Source organism: Myotis myotis, unplaced genomic scaffold (genome assembly GCF_014108235.1).
Source record: "Myotis myotis isolate mMyoMyo1 unplaced genomic scaffold, mMyoMyo1.p scaffold_m19_p_29, whole genome shotgun sequence".
Lineage (NCBI taxonomy): Eukaryota > Metazoa > Chordata > Mammalia > Chiroptera > Vespertilionidae > Myotis > Myotis myotis.
In genome coordinates, this window is record NW_023416334.1 from 88,673 (window position 1) to 109,550 (window position 20,878).

Here is a 20,878-nt window from a genome sequence, read left to right on the forward strand (position 1 = left end):
AGGTGTCCCCTATGGCAGGACAGAGTTTGAAACAGAGTCTCACGCCCATCTCCCTCTGCCCAGCTGGGGGATGGAATGGGCCCATCTCCCTCTGCCCAGCTGGGGGATGGAATGGGCCCATCTCCCTCTGCCCAGCTGGGGAATGGAATCCGCTCCAGCACAGACCCCTCCCTGTGTTCAGCTCCGCAGGCACCAGGGTAACGTCTCCCCTTTAGGTGCCTCTGCATGTGGCCACCCACCACTCACTGTGCCCCAATCTGGGAAACCCAGAATCAGTGTCCTGGCCCCGTGTGTCCTTGTCCCAAATCAATCTTCCTTTTGACCTTAAACATCTTCTGGTCCGGACACAGGTGAGGAAGGGCCTCGCTTCAGTTTGTGGCCTCAGTCCAACCTGGGAAAGAGTGTATTCTGGGCTGAATTGTGTTCCCCCAAAATTCATATGTTGAAGTCCTAACCCCCAGTACCTCTCAGTGTGACTATATTTGGAGATAGTATCTTTAAAGAGGTATTTAAGGTGAAATGAGGTCACATTGGTGGACCTAATCCAATCTGACTGGTGTCCTCATAAGAAGAGTAAATTTGGACACACAAGGAGACACCCTGGGTGCACATACACAGAGGAGTGGCCATGTGAGGACACAGCAGGAAGGCAGTGGTCTGCAAGCCAAGGAGAGGTGCCCTGCCAGCATCTTGATCTTGAACTTCCGGCCTCTAGCATCCTAAGACAATAAATTTCTGTTGTTTAGTTGGGTAGTTATGAAAGCCCTAGCAAAGGAATACGAATATGTTTCAATGCCCTGAGAATATCTTAAATTTCTCTACTTCCCTGGCCATCCCACAGACCCAGTCTGTTTGTGAAATCAAAATATTAATATTAATAAATGTCTCACCTACCTCCATGGCTTGTTGAGAGGGTGCCAGGAGTTAGAAAGTGGGATATGCAAAGGCACTGTTATTATCAGCCCACCTCGCCTTGCTCATGCCACTCGTGTAAGCATGGCCCAGGTGCCCAGGACCTTCCCCGTATTAAACCTGATTTTCCCATGTCACCCTCTGTATCTATGTTCTGTGCTTGCCCACAGCCCTGAACTAGGGGTCACCACGTGGGATGGTGGAAGGCGGGGGGCTTGTCCATTTATTCCTCTGCCACGAGGGCAGGTGCTCATGAAGGTCTGGTGATGTGCAAATGAGTAGCACCTCCCCCAAAGACCCCCATGCCTGCTGAGTGGGTCATTACTCCTGCCGGCTGCCGCTGAGCAGCACACAGGCTAAGTCAGGAGCAATTTATGTGTTTCGCAGGCTCATGCTGCAAAACTGTGGCCACTGTTTTATCCTGTGGATGACAGGTGCGTACCTGAAAGCCTCCCAGGAGTATTGTCTGTGCAGGAACACTGTGTCTTACCAGCTGCGGGGGCTCTGTGCCTGAGGACCGGACCGGTATGCGCTCAGCAAGTATTTGCTCGAAGAATGAACGAGTGAAAAGGGTAGAGAGAGAAGTGACAGGTGGTTTCTGAGGACCCGGCAGGGCCGCCTTCCCACGGCTGCCTCTCTGCCAGTTCAGGGGTCTCGCCAGGAGTTTCCACTGTACAGGAGCCCATGGGAGCCCAGTGCCCATGGTTCAGGTCGTGCCCTCGTGGGTGCTGTTACTACATGCTGAGTGAACCTGCTGTAAACCTTCCAGAAGGTGAGTCCTAACAGTGATCCAGAGGCAACATTCTGGGGGTTCTCAGCTCAAGTCAGGAGACCGGAAGCAGATGGCATGTTAGCGGTTAAGTGCAAGAGCACAGGCGATGGGAAATCATCCTGCACCCGCCGCTGTTCGAGCGCTTACATGTCCTCAGTGTGCCAGACATTGGCCTGGACCGTCCTCTCAACAAGAACAGCGGCACTTCCCGGCTCTTCCTGAGCGGCACCGTAGCCTATTGGAACCTCTAGAACCAGACGGCTCGAGTTCAAATCCTGATGCTGTTCCTGACGGGCATCCGACCTTGGCAAGGCACTCAGGTCCCCTGGAACTTGGTTACCTTCTTTGCAAAATGAGACCGTTGGTAATAACAGTATCACCGTCATAGTGTTGTTGTGAAGATCCAGTTAAATAACTTAAACTATTTAGAACAAGATTTGACATTGACAAGTTCTCATTGTTGCCTTGTGTGCTGCTCCGAGTCCGAGACATGTATCACCATCCAGGTTACACTCAGAGCAGTCCCTGAAGAGAGGTACTGACACCAGCCTCCTGCTACCAACAAGGAAGCGGGGCAACGGAGCTGGTGTGCAAGCAGCCCCAGACCAGAGTGTGGAGTGAGGCTTCCCACCCAGCTGCTCTCCAGTCCCTAGGAGCCCTCTTCATCAGCACACGGGTCCAGCAAAAACCAGACCTACCTGCAGGGAGTGACAGGCAGCATGGCAATTGTCCAGAGCCCTCTAGCGCACCCTGCAGGAAAACAGGTGTGTTCTCTGAGACAGGCCTGAGATCTAGAAACAGCAATAGTCCATCTTCTTCATCTCATGGCACATAATCACTAAAATTCTGCTGCACATCAAAAAAAAAATTTTTTTTTGGCCAATCTGACCAAAAAAAGGTGTACTTTTTTTTTTAAAGGTGTACTTTTTATTTACAAAATAATAATAGTAATTACCTATCCTTTTTGCTCCAAAGTGATTTTTTAAAAAAACTCAGGTGTCTAATCTTGTATATAAGGATTTCAGTACCAAAAATTAACTAATTAGACGCAACCTTATTATGCGACGTGATCAATAAAGTGCAATCCTATTATATGAGATACTAGAGGCCCGGTGCATGAAAATTCATGCACTGGAGGGGGATCCTTCAGCCTGGCCTGCCCCCTCTCACAGTCTGGGAGCCCTCAGGGGCGGGAGGCGACCCGGCGATCAGGGGAAGGCGACGCCCCATCACACCTCTGCTGCTGCCACTGCTGGCAGCACAAACCTCAGCGGGCCCTGGTTACCTGAGCCTTGGGTAGCCCTGGGCGGCTGGGCGGCTGAGGGGACTGGGGGACTCCGGAGGCAGGCGTGCCATCTTGTGGCTGTGGGTGCTGCCATCTTTGAGGGCGGGGCAGCAATTAGCATATCCCTCTTTATTAGATAGGATATTTAGACAAGGCATTCACACAGAGGGCAATTGTTGTGTTGGATGTTGACACTTTTTTTTTTTTATTTGACAATCTCAGGGTCCGTGTCCCTGACTCAACTGTCAGGTATTGGTTTGACTCAGCCCATAGAGCAGCTGTGGGCAAACTACGGCCCGAGGGCCGGATCCGGCCCGTTTGAAATGAATAAAACTAAAAAAAAAAAAAAAAAAAAGACCATACCCTTTTATGTAATGATGTTTACTTTGAATTTATATTAGTTCACACAAACACTCCATCCATGCTTTTGTTCCGGCCCTCTCCGGTCCAGTTTAAGAACCCATTGTGTTGCCGAAACCGGTTTGGCTCAGTGGATAGAGCGTTGGCCTGTGGACTGAAGGGTCCCGGGTTCGATTCCAGTCAAGGGCATGTACCTTGGTTGCGGGCACATCCCTAGTAGGAGATGTGCAGGAGTCAGCTGATCGATGTTTCTCTCTCATCGATGTTTCTAACTCTCTATCTCTCTCCCTTCCTCTCTGTAAAAATTCAATAAAATATATTTTTAAAAAAAGAACAAAAAAAAAAGAACCCATTGTGGCCCTCGAGTCAAAAAGTTTGCCCACCCCTGCAGAGCGTCAGCCTGCAGACTGAAGGGTCCTGGGTTCGACTGCAGTCAAGGGCACATACTTCGGTTGCAGGCTCCTCCCCAGCCCGGGCCCTGCTTAGGGCGCATACAGAAGACAACCTATCTATATGTTTCTCTCATGTTGATATTTCTGTCTTTTCCTCTCTCTAAATATCAATGGAAAAATATCCCCAGGTGAGGATTAAAAAGAAAATGCTGCAACACACAGGCTGAAAATGGCTGGCCAAGAAGCATAGTTGACTGAGAGAGGCATTTAGGCAAAGCACCGACTGCCCGCCCTGCAAGCCCTCCGCATTGGCCCGTCTGGCAGGTTTTGGGCAGGTAAGAGATGCTGGAGAGGTAAGCAGCCTCCAAACTGTGGAGGAGTTCCTGGATTGTGCTGAGCGTGACTTTCACTGTGTAGGTAATGAGGAACTGAGAGGCCGGCACACACGTGTAGAACATGAACGGGAAGGAAACCCAGGAGTCCTCATGGCCGCTGCTTCTACACCGCTGGCTGAGCTCTCCCACACGTGGGCCTGAGAGCAGGCGCTGCGCTTCTTCCTGTCTCTGAATCCGGAGGTCTAGGCATGCGTTGCTCAAACACTTATGAAGCCAATTAATGTCTAGCAATGCTGCCCAGGGAAAGCAGGGGAGGGACTAGAGTTCAAAACCTGCAAAGGATTCCCCCCAAATTAGCCAGCCGTCTCTGGGAATCGCTGCTTCGTTTGGTGGGAAAGGCCAGGTTCTGCACAGGTCCCGTCATTCCCGTAGGAGGGGCTTGTCTCCCGGTGCTGTTGGAAGTGGGGGCCTTAGGGCCCCACCTGAGAGGCATTCCCAGTGTTGTGCCCAGATTTCAAGGTTCCCAAGACCCCCAGGGAGCCAGTCAGTCCGATGCAAAAGCAGAGTCCTTTTAATGCAAGCCGGTTTGCGCTCCCCGTTCACTAGACCCACCGACACAACGGAAAGTCCAGTGGCCGAGAGAGGGAGGCCTGATGGGACAGGGGGTTTTATAGGGGGTGGAGTGAGGGCAGGAGAGGGGACTGTGGGCCCCGCCGATTGGCCAGGCGCGAGTCGGTACAGGATGTGGTCATAGTGATGGCGTGCACTTCCCTTGATTATTGGTTAGTCCAGAGAAATCCTGGGTGTGGCTAGCAGCCGTGTCTTCCGGGAAGAAGCACATGGCACCGTCCCAAAATGGAGGACCCAAGGCAAGATGGAGGGCGCAGTCCCCGCCCGGCTCCCGCTGCTGCCGCTCGAACACCGAAAGGCAGGATGGCCCTCCGGCACAGCACCTGCAGCCGGCCTGCGGGCGGACCGGGACTCCCGCTGTGGCCCGTCTGGGCGGCACAGGCCCAGCACACGGGGTGCGGCCGGCGGAGCGGCCCAGCTCCGGAAGAGCACCATCCGCTCGGAGCAGGCCCGGCCCACGAGGCCGTGGCACCTCAGCACGGCGGCCTCCCCGGGCTAGGGCACGCGCCCCACTCCGCTGCTGCCGCTGCCGCCCTGGGGCCGGGGGTCCACGCGGCCCGCGCCGACGCCTGGTGGGGGGGGGCAGGGGGCGGGTGGCAGCCGGCGCTGGGCTCCCGCTGTGGGCCGGGGAGCCGATGCCCGAGGCCGCCAGCAGCACGGCTGGGCTGTGCCTCATGGGGCCTGGCCCCTGTGACCGGCCCGGAGGGCTCCCCGACCACGGGGGAAGGGAGGAAAGAGCCAGGCGGTGAGGCCTCCGCTCCCACGACCTCCCGCCACGCAGCCGCTCCGGGGAGGCCAGGCCCTACGGCGGCGCGGAGGGATCCCAGAGCCCAGCGGCCGGACTCCTCCTCCCGCACCCGAGAGGCGGGCGGTGCGCCTTTCACCCAGGGGCCCCCACGGAGGGTGTGATGTGGAGAAGCTTCATTTCTGTGGAATCACACGCTGGGCTTCCCTCCGTCCAGTCATCCAAGTGCAGCGGGGCGTCAGTGGGGCTGAAGTCGGAGCCAGGGTCCAGTTTCCGCCCATATTCACAAAGTCCAGTTCAGCATCAGGCCGGGCAGTCCTTCAGGCCATGTGCGCGGGGTCGGAATGCAAGAGGACACGCCTGGAGCAGCAAGAGCCGAGAGCCACGGGAAGAGCAATGAGAGCCGCTTCTGTTAGGCCGCTGAGCTCGCAGTGGCCACGCCCATTCGGGCCAACCGTGCCCAGGCCCGGTTTAATGGACAGACAAGTCCCCTCTCGCCGCCCCACCTTGACTGGCACGCGCCCCTCTTCCCTGGCTGGGGCGTGAGGTGGCGGCTTCCCGGGGAAGCTGCCCAAACGCCTCCTGCAATGCCGGCCTCCCTGCTCCTTCCGTGACCCATCACAACATATGCCATCAGGGGGGTGACCCGCTCAGCACCGACCCTCACAGGCACCAGAGGAGGAGATGACGCCCCGGTGCGAGGCGGGCCGGGGGCCCGAGGCCCCGAGTGGGCTTCTCCCTCGCGCCTGGACCACAGGCGCGCTCCTCCTGTGCTGTCAGCCCCCCACCCCTGCGAGCAGGACCTCCGTGCAGCGGGGCCCCCGCCTGTCTGGTCTCCAAAGGATCCCCCGAACCCAGGTAATTTGGGGGATGAAGCAGGAGGAGCAGCGCCTGCCGCCCGGTGACCTTAACGGTCAGGGGGCCGGGAAGGGCAGGAGGGCCGCTCGCGGAGGGAGCAAGACGCCGGGCCCGCCAGGAAGCGGCGGGCAGGGAAGCCGGGCGCCCCCTTTCCGCCCTCCCGCAACCCCGGGACGTCCGAGCGGGTACGGCCTGACTCCCAGGCCAGGAACTAGAAGAACTTCGATCTCTAAGGAGGCGGCCGAACCGCACTCTGCCGAGGCCACCGCCTCACCGGCCCGCACCAAGGACCACCTTTCCCAAGCGTCGCGGGTTGGGGGCTGCCGGCCCGGTGCATTGTGGGCATTGTAGTCCTGGGTGGCTCGGCCCCGCCTCCCGCGCCGTCCCAGGCAGCGGTCTGGACTACATCTCCCGTCGGCCCGCGCGCCGCCCAGGCCGCCGCGCGAGGCGTCCGCGAGCCGAGAGTCTGCAAGATGGCCGCGTGGGGACGGAGGCGCCTGGGCCCGGGCAGCGGAGGCGCCCGAGAGAGGTGAGCCCGGCGCTGGCGGCCGCCCCGGCGTGAGGCGCAGCGCGCGTGGCCAGCGAGGCCGCCTGTGGCTGCGGCGCCGTCCCTGCCCTCGTCCCCGGGCGCCCCCTTCCCTCCCACCTCCCTCCCGTTCCTCCGCCGGGCACGCGGGGCTCCGGTGCAGGCCGACCCGCAGCCGCGTGGGAGCCGTGCCGAAGCGGCCTCCGCGGGGCTCGGGCTCTGGAGCGAGGCCGGACCGGGCCGCGCAGGCCCACGGGGCCCGCCTGCTGCCCGCGGGCCGAGCGGCGTCCGGCTCCCGTCGCGCCGGCCACGCTGGCCTCCCGGCTGCGGCCCTGACGTGGCGCGGACGGACTCCGAGGGAGGGCGCCGCGGGGGACGCGGTCCGCTCTGGCCGGCGGCCTCCGCCCTCCCCCGAGGCCGCGGGAGGGGACTCGGCCTCCTTTCGGGCGGCTCCGCGCGCGCCGGCGGGGAAGTCCTGAGTGACCTTTCCAATGAATGGCGCGGGCGGGAGCGGCGCGTCCCTGCCTCCGCGGACTCCGGGGAGGACTGGCTTCGGGGCGCGGCTGGCGCGGCTGCGCGGACGCGCGGGTTCTGCTCCGGGAGGGTGTGCCCGGCCTTGGCGGGGCGCGGGGGAGGCCCGCGCTGGTCAGGGAGGAGCCGTGCTGTGGCTGCTTGGTCTTCGGTGAAGATTGTCGGGAGGCGCCCCCCCGCCGCCCTCTCCCGCTCCGTCCTGTGCGTCCTGCTCTCCGGGCGGCTCGTCCATCGTCTCCGGCGGCCCTGGGAGCGGTCCCGGCCGCCTCGATCCCCGGGCTCTGCCTTCCGCTTCTTGGAAAAGCAGTGAATGGCGAGCAGATGTATTTTTGTTCTTCCCCAACTCCGACCGTGCGTTTCTTAGGTCAGACATGGACAGACGTGGCCTCGAGGATCTCCCCAGTGGTCCCCAAAAGCTAGGGAGCGTGTCAAGGCCTTTCGTGCAAAGGTCAGCCCTTCAGCCGTAGGAAATAGCCTGTCAGAATCCTGGGTGGGAGCAGCGGAAAGGGCGTGTGGGGACGCCCCGGCGGGGCTTCAGCTTCGCTGACCTGAGCAATAGATGCGGGCCCGCCGCTTGCGGCCGAGCGGGACCCGGGGGCCGAGCGGGACCCGGGGGCCGGGGCTCCCGCGCCCGAGCAGGGGTTGGGGCTCGGTCCCCATGTGAGGCTCGCAGGAGGCGGCCGAACAGTGATTCTCTCTTGGATGTTTCTAACTCTCCCTCTCCCTGAAACCAATTAAAAAAACATTAAAAGAAAATAAATGAGATATTGGGGATTTTTTCTCCTTGGTTTGAGACAATCATTAATCCATTCCTTGATTATAGGGCCTCCGTTTTTAAGAGAATTTAATTAGTTGCCAGCACTTTCAAATTGAGGGATTTCTCACACACACACACCCTCCCCTCGAAAAGCTGCGTGGTGCCGACTCTTGGTCAGGTCCAGTGCTTTCTGGTTCACCCCTCACCCCTCACCTGACGCTTTGACTCAGGGCTGTTACCTGCCTGGTCTCCTCAGGTGTCAGGTTGCAGCCTTTGGCCGGAGCGGAGGCCCTGCTCGCACCTGCAGATGTGTTCGCCAGCAGTGGCATCTGGTGTGGTGGTTGGGTGGCACCAGCTCTCCTTCTGCATAATGCACCATTGAAGGGGGCCCCTCTGTTTGCCGTCGGCCTTCCAGGTGCCGCGGGGGTGGGAGGACATGGGGGCTTCATTTGCCTTGGCTGTGAGGCCCTAGCTGGGGACCTGGTTTCCCTTCGTGTCCCATGTGAGCAAGGAATGGAAACATAATCTTCCCACACGCTCTCACCCCTGCCAGCTAGCTGACTCCTGGGCATCCCTCCATTCCTGCGCTGTGGGTGGGCAGACTGGGTGGGGCAGGCTGGATTAATGGATTGGCAGGCACCATAGATTATGAGGCCCACGTGTATTATTGGCTCTTAAAACTGAAATGTGGCTGTTTACTGCTCACTTAAATGACGTTGCTCCGTGTCACATCTGTGCTGACTCAAATCTCAGCTCCACGTTGTAAGACCACTTCCCTGAGTTGCTGCACAAACCTGGTTGGCAGCTGCTTTATGCTGAAACTGAAGGAAACGGTCTTGCTCGGTGCACGGGCTGAGCAGAGCAATATGTTGGGAGACTTTCCAGAATTGCCAGTGGCTGCAGACTCCACAGCAGGCCTTGCACCTAAAGCCTCCAGTGCCAGGCTGTCCATGAGAATTTCTGTTATCAGCTGTGTGTTATGATGGTCGAGTTTAGAATACACAGTATATGGATTCTTGCTTCACCTGGTTCTTGAGTCTAGAACTGTTACTTCAGTAGCCACTAGTCACATGTGATAGTTACATTTAAATTAATTAAAATTAAGTAAAATGAAAAATTCAGCTCCTCAGTCACACTAGTCACATTTCAGGTGCTGGCAGCCACCCGTGGCTGTGACTGTCGTGGGTAGAGATACAGACCATGGGCTTCAGTGCAGGAAGTCCTAGCGACAGGACCCCACTGGTCTAGACTGAACTAGGAGAGGGTGGAAATAGCAAAATGAAAGCTGCTTGCATGTTGATTTTTCTCTCCACTCCATTAAATCTAGGAAATCAACAATGTTTGTAATGAAGAACATCAGACTCTGAGCTGTAACCTGAATTCTTGTCCAAAATTCAGCACACTGGCAGCGAGCACACGACACAGACTGCCACTTGGCCTGTCGACGTCTTTGAGACACACTTGCCCACCTAGGAAGGCACAGTGCAGGTACCTGTGTGTTCTGCCACTTGGGTGCCAGCCCGGATCAGCTCACAGACGGCCCCGCCGGTCCCCTTGGGCTCCTTGTCTTCATTCTCTCGGGGCCCTGCGCACCCTGAGTCTCCGTGCTTGCTGGAATGTGAGTACAGCCACATGCTCTCAGTTCCTGCGTTTATCTGATTCCGATCATGACTTGAGGCAGCAGCACTGTGTGCAGGCCTGGGGTGTTCCGAGGGCCAGGCCCGCTGGACTGAATGCTCGGCTTTCAGGGTGAATCACTCTGTGTCCTGGCCCTCCCCTGGTTGTGCAGCGTTTTCAGGCAGCCCGTGCGGGGATTCCTTGCATGTCTTTCACGCTCTGTTCCTTGGTACTTGATCTTTGGACAGCTCTGCTTTAACCTGTGACTCAGACGATGTGGCTCTGGAGGGCTGTGGAGGGTTCGGTTCCCAGTCCAGCTGCACGGAAGGCCCAGGTGCCCTGTGGCAGGTGGCGCACTCCCCTCATTCTGACCTGATCCTTTCCTTTTAGCGCTGAAGAGCCTTAGGGGTTTGTGTTTTATTTCTCCTGAGAGACTCCCATATGGCTCTGCTGTGTGGTTGAAATGTTTGTTTCCGCCTGGTCCAGATGAGCCGTGCTCACAGCCTCTGCACCCAGGTCTGTACATGCGCAACCAGGAGGGTGGTGGGTCCGGTCCAGCTGGCCACACATTCTGATCCCAGAAGTTGGGCATTGTGGGTTAGGGTCTGCTGGGGTGCATCCTCTTAGGCATAAATTTGTTTCCCTTGATTCATTTGAGCAACCTGGAATTCCAGCTGTAGTAACTTGTTAGGCTGCATTCCAGTTCAGGCCCAACTTTCTGAAGAAGAGGAATGATCTTATGTCCAGGGAGATAAGAAGAAGGCTGAGTTTGGCTTCTCTGCCCCAAGCCTCTGTGTGCGTGCATGCATGCGTGTGTGTGTGTGCATCTGCATGCGTGTGTGTACGTGTGCGCGTGCGTGCGTGGGCTTCTGCATGCACCTCAGTGAGTGAGGATAGTGGGAGGGAAGGGGAAGGACTCCACAGAGGGAGCACACAGGACCCTCCAGCTGCCACGGCGTTCTGTCCCTGGTGCCAGCGGCAACCATACGGGCCCAGAGTTCTTGGGAAAGCCCAGAACCACTTAGTAGTCCGAACAGTTCCTTACTCAGGGCTGTTCGTTAGGGTAGCCACAGCCACTCGTGACTTTAAAGCATTTGAAGTGTGGCTCATGTGTCTGAGGAACAATGCTTTAATTTTACTTAATGTAAACACTGGGTGGTGCTTCGCAGCGGTCACTGGTTTGGACACCCAGCCCCTCCCCTCCGCTGCAGCAGCTTGGGAGAGCTAGGCCTTTGCCCACTTGACACCGCAAAGCTGGCTCAGAGTAGCCAGGGGGTTTGCCCTTGAACACAAAGCCAGGGAGTGACTGAGAGGGAACTTGAAGGCAGGCCTCTCGATTCCACACTGGATGCGCTGTGTTCTTGTTCTCAGCAGAGAGCTGCTCAGTTACCAGAGCACAGAGGAGGAAGGTGTTCTCTTGCACGTGGAAATGCAGGTGCCAGGTGCCCTGTGAGAGGAAGTTCCTTGACCTGTTTGGAACTGTCCTCCATATTGGGGCTGCATGCCTGTGCCTTTTTGTCCTATCTGGCCCTTAAATCCAAGCATAGAATTTTACTGCTTTCTTTGGCTCTGGATGGAGGAAGCAATTTTTGGTTAGCCAACAGTGCGTTTTCCTAGACTTAGGGAGTAGAGCTAGAATCCAGCACCTCATGTATCATGGGTGACCGAGTGACCATGTGCTTCTTCTTTTTTTCTTTTTTTTTTAATATATTTTATTGATTTTTTTTTACAGAGAGGAAGGGAGAGGGATAGAGAGTTAGAAACATTGATCAGCTGCCTCCTGCACACTCCCCACTGAGGATGTGCCTGCAACCAAGGTACATGCCCTTGACTGGAATCGAACCTGGGACCCTTGAGTCTGCAGGCCGATGCTCTATCCGCTGAGCCAAACGGGTTAGGGCGACCATGTGCTTCTTATTTAGGAAGCAACATGACATATGGACCTGGTTTAATTTTCAGCCACCCGTTGTCTTAATGACTAGTTGTTTTTCTCCCGTCACTCATTTCAAGTGTACTTCTGCTAATGCCTGTCACATTCAGGCCCAGTGCTGGGATCCTGGGGTGAAAATACTTCCTCTGCTTTCAGAGACCAGAATCAACAGCCTTTTGTAGTTTGGATGGGAGCTCACACCTCAGTCCTGCCTGTGAGCCCGGGGCCCGGAGGAAATGGGCCGAAAGCAAGTGCTCCACCCTGGTGACATTTGGCTCTGGTTCTAGGAAAGGGCATCGGGCAGTGCTTACTTGCGTGAACAGAGCTGGGATCTCTTCCTCCGCACTGAGGACCGGGGAGTGAGGCCGACACGCACCTCAGCTGGAAGCTGCGCTCGGCTCGCCGGGCTGGGGCTGCTCCCCATGCAGGCTTCTCGCAGGCACTCGCTGCCCAAGCGGAGCGCTGCTCCTGTTCCCTGGGTTTTGGGGGCCCCGTGGCTCTCTGGTGTCTTCACCCCAAGGATATAAGGGCTGTTGAACAATATTTCTCCCTGAAAATTTTTATAATGTTCCCATTATAAAAGAAGCACATATTTATATTTTTTTAATACAGAATTCTAAGTATGAGGAAAAAATTAAGAATCACCTGCTAGGCCACTATTTAAACGAAACCATTATTGACCATTTTTGTGTATAGCACCTTTGATGGCCCCCCCCCCCATATAATTTTTCTTGAATTTTAAAAAATTAAACACATCAGAAGTATATTTCTGACAAGTCTGAAACTAGCTACCATATGTATGATCCTTGAAACTGTTATGCTAAATGATAGAAGCTGGTCACAAAAGCAGTGCACGGATGAGTGCAGGTACATGGAGGGTCCAGACTAGGCAGCCCACAGAGTCAAGCAGTAGATGGATGTTGCCAAGGGCTGGGGAGGTGGGGAATGAGGAATGATAGGGCTCTTCAGGGTGATGAAATGTCCTAAAATTGATTGTGGTCATTGCACAACTGGGTGAAAGTGCTGAGCCGTTGAATTGTACACTCAAGTGGGTGAATCCCATGGTGTGTGCATTTTGTCTCAATAAAGCCATTATCTTAAAAAGTACAAATCAGATCCACAGTGAGCTCCCATCTCACACCATCAGGATGGCTACTATGAAACACAACCGTGTGGGTGAGGCTGTGGGGAGGTGGGACCCTCCTGCACTGGTGCTGAGAATGTCATGTGGTGCGGCACTGTGGAGAGCAGGATGGCGGTTCCTCAGAAAAGGGAAAATAGAACTACCACCTAACAATTCCATTTCTAGGTATATATCCAAAGAGATTGAAAGCAGAGACTCAAACATATTTTTACATCCATGTTCACAGCATTATTCACAACTAAAGGCCCAGTGCACAAATTTGTGCACGGGTGGGGTCCCTCGGCCGGGCCGGCGATCATGGCCGATCAGGACCAGCCTGCCGTGGGAAAGGACTGTGGGAGGTTGGCCCACCACGGGAGGTTAGCTATGGGAGCGCACTGACCCCCATGGGCAGCTCCTGTGTTGAGCGTCTGCCCCATGGTGGTCAGTGCGTCATCATAGCGACGGGTCAACCAGTCAGGTTGACCGGTTGTAACGGTCACTTAGGCTTTTATATATATATACTAGAGGCCCGGTGCACGAACATTCGTGCACTCGGGGCTGGGGGGTTGGTGGGCATCCCTCAGCCCAGCCTGCACCCTCTCACAGTCTGGGACCCCATGGGGGATGTCTGACTGTGGCTTAGGCCTGTTCTCTGGGAGATTGGGCCTAAGCTGGAAGTCAGACATCCCTCTGGCAGCTGGGAGCCCTTGGGGGATGTCTGACTGTGGCTTAGGCTCGCTCCCCACAGGATTGGGCCTAAGCTGCAGTCTGACATCCTTAGCACTGTTGAGGTGGGAGAGGCTCCTGCCACCGCCACTGCACTCGCAGCCATCATCCCGGCTTGTGGCCGAGCAGAGCTCCCCCTGTGGAAGTGCATTGACCACCAGGGGACAGCTCCTGAATTGAGTGTGTGCCCCCTGGTGGTCAGTGCACATCATAGCAACCAGTCATTCTTGGTGGTTCTGCCATTAGGGTCAATTTGCATATTACCCTTTTATTATATAGGATAGATAGCTGGAAGGTGGAAATAACTTAAAAGTGTCCATTGATGGATGGAGAGAGAAACAAAATGTGGTTTATACATACATTGGAATATTATTCACACTTAAAGGAAGGAAGTTCTGACACGTGCTGTATAACAGATGAACCTTGAAAACATTGTGCCAAGTGAAGTAAGCCAGTCACAAGAGGACAAACCCGTATGATTCCACTTACACACGGTGCCTAGAACAGTCACTCACATTCATAAAGACAGAAGTGGAACGGCAGGGTGGGTGGGAGTTGTTTGATGGGGACAGAGTTTTAGTTTTGCAAGATGAAAAGGTTCTGGAGGCAGGCTGCACGACAATATGAATGTACTTACCAATACTGAACACATTAAAAGTGGTTAAGATAGTACATTTTTGTGTGTGTATTTTACCATATTTTTAAAAATTAATAAACCTATGTACTCACCGCTAAGCTTAAGAAATAGAAAACTGGCATCACCCTGGCCCATGTGTCTCCCCCCAGGCAGAGGCACCTTGCTCTTCTGAGTTGTCTGTCCTCTGCTTGCTTCTCTTCGCAGTCAGCACACAGAAACCCTTTAGTCTGTGCTTTGGGATTGAGTGTGAAATGCCTCTGCGTGGGTCCCGCACCTGCTCCGCCTCTGCCTCCGCCTCACCTGAGGGGTGCACTGCCAGTGTGCAGCCAGAACTCCTCCACCTTCGTCTGGAGGACGGCACATTGATGGGGGCCAGACAGTGCTGCTCTGAGCATCCTGTGCAGCTAGATTTGGGGACCCCATATTGGTGACTACTTCTGCAATCCCAGATGCCTTTGGAATCGTCCTTGCAGTGGGTCAGGGGACCAGGAGGGGCTCAGATCCCAGGGGAAGCGGAGTCTGTCTTGCAGCCCTCGTGGCTGATCCTCCTCGCGGCGCCTTGTCCTGGGACGGCGGTGTTTGTGGGCCCCTCTGATGAGTGTTTCCCAGCACTGCCCGAACTGGAGCCGGTTCCGAGGAGGAGGGAGGGTCTCGGCTGACCCGTTGAAGGTGGAGGAGGAGCAGGTTCAAGAGCCTGTCCTGGTGTAGTGTCTGCAGCTGCCGCTCGATCTCCAATAGGTGGGAGTGGCTCCCCCGGCTGTTGGCCAGGCAGTGAGGCCAGCCTGGGAGAGGTGTCTGGGAGAGCAGCCCTGCTCTGCAAGTACTGACTGAAGTGCTTCCGTCCCCTCCCCAGTGACATAGTCCTCAGGTATTTGTTTATCTGTCCAGGAGGGTCCTGTGCATATAAAAGCAAATGTATACCGTTTAAAAAATTCACTAAAGGCAGTATACCATAAACACTGCCATGTAACTGACGCTTAACTTCCTTTCTTAGAGACTTTTCCATTCTCAGTGCTTTCTCTCTTTTTTTAGAACACTTTATTATGCTCTCTTACTGGTAATTTCACAACTGCAGTAAAAAGCTAAAATACAGTCTCTTAGGAAGCCTGGATCACATGAGCTTTTCTGCAATCTTCTCTCGTGGGCTAGGTTCATGGGGGTTGGCTGAACTGGTTCAAGGCAACCTTCTGATTGGATGCTTTCCTGCTTGGGTTACATTTGACCCAGAAACAGCCAAGCCGTGTGTGTGGGTGTGGGTGTGGGTGTGGGTAGCAGGGGCGCTGGGTAGCTGGGCTGTTGTAGACATGACTCTCCTGGGCATCCTTCGCCACCAGGTTTCTGAAGTGCCCGCCATGCAGAATGGAATCTGGTGATTGGGGAAGTTTTTAAAACCTACATTTGCAGGGTCTGATGGTGTCCCAACTGCCACAGCCCAGGTGGAGGGGCAGGTGCTGACTGCTTGGTGGCTGGCCTCTGGCAAAAGGGGCCTCCTGGTTGTCTGTGCAGGTTTGTTTTGAGCCGTGCTGTTTCCTTTTTGTACATAGGGGTCCTAGGAATCTTCTCTGGGCTCCAGATTCCATGCTTTCCAGTGGACACATCCCTCGCTGCACTGGGGGTGGCGGCTCTGGCCGTGTGTGGGCACCTCCCATTGGGCTGGCCGCGGGCCTGCCTGGTGTGAAGGTGCCGGGAGGTTACTCAGTGTGGTTGTGCTCTTGTCTGCACTGTGGAGAGTTGGTTTGCGATGACGGTAGGAGTGCAGACGCTTTGACAGGCTGTGTGCACGAGGTGAGTGCGCTGTGCCCACGCATGCTCCTCAGAGCCATGGTGTTCGGGAATGCCCGCAGCTGAAGGCCTGTGTGCTCGCCGTCGCTCCTGTGCTGTTGGGCTGACAGTGGGCGAACTCACATCCTCCGGGCTCCGTGGGACCCAGGGACACACTCATCTGTGTTGACAATGACGGGAGGGCCTTGCCTCCCGCTCCTACCTGAGGAACCCAAGAGAGCCCACTCGGATGGCTGGGAAGGCGGGCCTGGGCGGGTGTGGGTGCAGCTGGGCTTACAGAGCCAGGGCAGCGGGGAAGGAACTGGGAAGGGCTCAGTTAGCATGGGGTGGGGTGGGATCTGCCCACTGTGTGTTTCCAAATGAAGTAGGGTATCCAGGTGCTGTGGTTCCAACTAGCATTTTCTTTTGAGTCCAATAGTACTTTTTCCTAACAGAATGGCTATAATCTGCTGGGTACAGAAGGGCACTACGTGACTAAGGTAGCTTCGGGGTTTGTCAAGAACACTCTGTAATCTCAGCCTTGACACCTGCATTTTGTTTTGAGTGTCCCAGAGGACTCCGTGGCCAGAAAGCTCGCCTCAGATGCCCGCAGCAGCCTCTGTCCCGGCCTCACCGTGGTAGTTAGCCGGACACACAGCTGACTTTGAAGTATTGCCTCTTCATGAATGAGTTGGCCTCCGTCTCCCCCCGACCCCCCATTCCCTTGTTCTTGTCTCTCCCTCTGCCTCTCTTGGCTAATGAACTTGAGAACACAAAGGAAGCCTCTGGGCCAGGGGTGATCGCCTGGAAACCAGTCTCCTCTGTCCCCGGGTAACGGGGACAGGCAGCCTGTTCCAGGTGGTCCGCGTAGGGTTTCTTCTTTGCCACCTTCAGTGCTGAACCCTGCCTGGGAGTAATAATTGAAATGGCCTCTTGTTTATCTCTCTGAATTAAAATCAACTGGAAAAACTCCATAAAGGCCTTCCCAGGGAAAACCCAACATTTCCTGTTTCATAAACTTCCGGTGGGTTCTTACAGAAACGCTCGTCACCGCACCGGAAAGGCAGCCCTGGCCACGGGCACACACAGCAGGAGCTTTGACAGCGTCCCATGTTTAGGAGCTTGTCTGACCCCCGGGGAAGGACTGCTCCCAGTGCCCAGCTTCATGAGGCTGGTGACTTCCCTACGGAGGCGGCTTCCTTGAGCCTCGCTGAACGCAGATCAGAGCTCCCTCTGCCTGAGCCCCAGGCATGCAGGGCCCTCAGCGGAGCTCCTCCCACTGCCCTTGGTGGCACTGCCAGCCCAGCCCCAGTGACTCCTCATTTCTGACGTGACCACAGGAGAGCGAGACAGCAGCCAGAGCGAGAACCTGCCTCTGCGGATCATGCCTGTGTATCGCTGGACAGTCTCGCTCTCCGCTCTGGTCCTTGCTCCTTAGCGTCTGCCCAGCAGTCCCGTCCCCACCCGCCCTACCATGGAGTCGCTTTCATCTTGGAAGGGGCCTGGGACGCCCTTCCTGCTGCACTCAGGTCTGGGCGATGATTACTGACTTATTACTATTTTATTGTTGTTTATCCTCACCCAAGGATAATTTTCCCATTGAATTTTTTTTCTTTTTTAAAAAAATATATATTTTATTGATTTTTTTTTACAGAGAGGAAGGGAGAGGGATAGAGAGTTAGAAACATCGATGAGAGAGAAACATCGATCAGCTGCCTCCTGCACACCCCCCACTTGGTATGTGCTTGCAACCAAGGTACATGCCCCTTACCAGAATCGAACCTGGGACCCTTGAGTCCGCAGGGCAATGCTCTATCCACCGAGCCAGTCAGGGTTTTTCTTTTTTTAGAGAGTGGAGCAGGCGGGGTTTGGGGGTTGCAGAGAGAGGGAAATGTTGATGCGAGAGAGATACATCGATTGGTTGCCTCCTGCACATGCCCCAACCGGGGATCAAACCTGCAACTGAGGTACATGACCAGAATCAAACCCGGTCTGTGGGCCAACACTTCTAACCCCTGAGCCAAACCAGCTAGGGCTGTTGTTTTAAGATTTTTATTGATTTTTAGAGAGAGAGGGAGAGAAACATTTATGTGAGAGTAAAACATTGATGAGCTGCCTCCTGCACACACCCCACCAGGGATTGAGCCCAAAAACCCAGGCATGTGCCCTGACTGGGAATAGAACCAGCAGCCCTTCGGTGCCTGGGACGATACCCAACCGACTGGCCAGGGCAAAGGGCTGCTTTTCACCGAGGCTCTGCACAGCCTGGTGGTCATAGGGATTAAGCAGCTTGATCCGGCCTCAAGAGCTGTGTCTAGCAGTGTCCTGTCAGAGGCTGGGCTAAAGAAGGCTTCTGATCAGATGAACAGATAACACAGAGCTAGGAGAAGAGTAGCTGTGCTGGACAGCTGTGTGGAGATTCAGAAAGATCAGGACAGGCCGCAACAAGCCAAACGAAAATGACAGGTGTGTACAGGTTTGCAATGAGGTTTGCCGTCGGGTGTGGGAAGAGTGCATTAGAGAGGCCTCAGGCTGAGAATCTGGAAACTGCCTCCCTGCTGCTGTTTGGCCTTGATGTGTAAGGCTCCACTTTGAGGATCCTGTTACCCATCCCTGGTCCGGGGGTGGGGGTGGGGGGGTGGGGGGGGGTCCGATCAGCTCAGCCCCTGGGAGTGGGTCTTTGTGAGACTAAATCCAGTCCTGGGCTTACAGGTCAGCGTGGGCTCCCAGGTCCACCAAGTGTCGTCATTGCTGGTTTTGAGATGTCTCTTTTCCTGATTAAATAAAGGGCTTGCTCGCTAAGCAGTGTGCTGGGGTGCTGGGGGTGCTGAGCTGGGGAGGGCCAGGGGACTTTGTGCAGCGTGCCCTTCCACAAGGGTCAGGGGAGTTTGGTTCTCAGTCGCCCAGGGCAGAAGGGCCCTGCAGGCCAGAGGGGACTGGTTGTGAGCCGTGCAGGGGCAGGGTGTTGGGTGGTCCCTGCCTCGGGCCCTGCGGTTGCGCTGACTTCACCCTGCTGACCTGGGCTTCTGTGTTCAGGGTGTTAATGCGATTCGGGGCTGACCTCGTCCTTGTTTCCTGGGAGCTCAGCTAACTCAGACCTGTCCATCCCCTGCAGCAGACCAACTGCCTGGCGCAGTGTATACTGCAGGTTGTCATTTTAGAGATTAGGGTACTCCTGCACCTTTTCATAGACCGTTAGTTTCTTTCAGAAAAACAATTCTTCACTGATGATCCTGAGTATTGGGTTCTGAGGGGGATAGAAACTTAAGTGAGACGTGTTTTCAAGAGCGCAGGCTCTTGGCCGCGCTGAGGCCAGACTCCCTCGGTGTCTTCCCCTCAGTGTCTCAGCAAAGAAACCTAGGAAGTGCTCCCAGCTAACTCTTGTCTTTTTCTTGCCCCTCCCTCCTAAGGGTGAGCTTGTCGGCCACAGACTGTTACATTGTGCACGAGATCTACAATGGGGAGAACGCGCAAGACCAGTTTGAGTATGAGCTGGAGCAGGCCCTGGAAGCCCAGTACAAGTACATCGTGATCGAGCCCACCCGCATCGGCGATGAGACCGCACGCTGGATCACCGTGGGCAACTGTCTGCACAAGACCACCGTGCTGGCGGGCACCGCTTGCCTCTTCACCCCACTGGCACTGCCCCTAGATTACTCCCACTACATCTCCCTGCCCGCGGGCGTGCTGAGCCTGGCCTGCTGCACCCTCTACGGCATCTCCTGGCAGTTTGACCCCTGCTGCAAGTACCAAGTGGAGTACGACGCCTATAAACTGTCCCGCCTGCCCCTGCACACACTCACCTCCTCCACCCCCGTGGTGCTGGTCCGGAAGGACGACTTGCACAGAAAGAGACTGCACAACACGATAGCGCTCGCCGCCCTGGTGTACTGTGTAAAGAAGGTGTACGAGCTCTACGCCGTATGATCGCACGCCCCGAGGGAGCAGGCAGCCGGCCCACAGGAGACAGCAGAGTATGCAGGTCGCACAGGAACATTTTTTTGCTCCATGAGGCAATGGAGCCCGGGAAGGTGTTTGGTTTAATAGTTGTTATTTTTTAAAAATAACACAGATCACAAATGTACCAAGGGTTTTTTCAACTCGCCACACTAAGCTGTGGATTTCTGCAACCCACAGGGAGTCTGAGGCCATGGGATTCTGACTGGGCATAGAATGTTGATGGGAGCTGAGGGGGGTGAGTGTGCTGGGGTGGGGTCTTGAAGTTTATTGTTTAACTACCTTCCAGAGCCAACCAGAAGCAATTGACCATTAAAATGATGAGAATTTCAACTCCAGGTGTCTTTGCTTTTCGTGGCTGTGCCAGTAGCTGCTGCAGTCGGCCTGTGGGTGGCACCAGAGGCCACCCTGTGTCTGGCTGCAGCCGGTGTTGGCGTGTGAGTAGAGCAGGCCCTGGACAGGGCAGGCTTAGACCCACCCAGGACATCTCCTGTCTCACCCGGCCCTGCTTCCCAGGCTAGACTGCTCAGCGCCGTGCAGGGACGGGGCGGGGAGGTGACAGGCCTGGAGGTCGCCGGGCCCCTGGTGCATGTGCACAACTGGGGTCTGACGTCTGGCCCAGGCTTGGATTTAGGACCCGAGAAGCTCACGTCTGCACCTGTTTAAGCACTGGAGCTGTTCTTCACGTGCCCCGAGCAGGCCTGTTCCGCAGGCATTGAGTCCTGTGCTGCTTGCACATCGAAAGGCCTGTGGGCACCACCTTCCCTCTAAGCCTTTGCGTAAGTGGACTTACCCCTCCGCGAAGAAGTTGGGCCCCTGCCTTAACGGCAGCTTTCCCAAGACCTGCTCTCAGCCATCCTTGAGCTACGGAAGGGTCAGGGCCCATCCGCAAGGTCGTCCTGGAGAGCAATGCCGATCTGTACGAAGGCCTCGGGCGACGGACATTTTTTCTAGACCCAGAGCTTTAAAGGTGAAAGGGACCCATGGTGGGGCAAGCCCTTGAGGTCTTGGTCCTGGGCAG

The 20,878-nt window shown here is 55.8% G+C and overlaps 1 protein-coding gene across 3 annotated transcripts; it reads left to right on the forward strand.

Annotated features, from left to right (window-relative positions):
* Positions 1 to 6,689: 6,689 nt before the first annotated feature.
* TMEM11 (transmembrane protein 11) lies at positions 6,690 to 20,190 on the forward strand. 3 transcript variants are annotated; one of them, XM_036296379.1, is made up of 3 exons: positions 6,891 to 7,659; positions 9,431 to 9,591; positions 19,311 to 20,190. In XM_036296379.1, exons 1-3 carry the CDS (start codon positions 7,657 to 7,659, stop codon positions 19,825 to 19,827), a joined length of 681 nt encoding a protein of 226 aa, XP_036152272.1. In that variant the 5' UTR covers positions 6,891 to 7,656; the 3' UTR covers positions 19,828 to 20,190. The 3 variants fall into 3 exon arrangements, with proteins under 3 accessions (XP_036152273.1, XP_036152272.1, XP_036152274.1); XM_036296380.1 differs by lacking the exons at positions 6,891 to 7,659; positions 9,431 to 9,591 and adding an exon at positions 6,690 to 6,818; XM_036296381.1 differs by lacking the exon at positions 6,891 to 7,659 and having other exon boundaries at positions 9,431 to 9,721.
* Positions 20,191 to 20,878: the final 688 nt, after the last annotated feature.

What these genes read in the sequence shown, in the direction of transcription:
- TMEM11 (XM_036296379.1), top strand. An exon ending in CCTAGGAAGGCACAGTGCAG is followed by an intron (nt 9,592 to 19,310) that starts GTACCTGTGTGT and finishes CTCCCTCCTAAG; the next exon opens with GGTGAGCTTGTCGGCCACAG.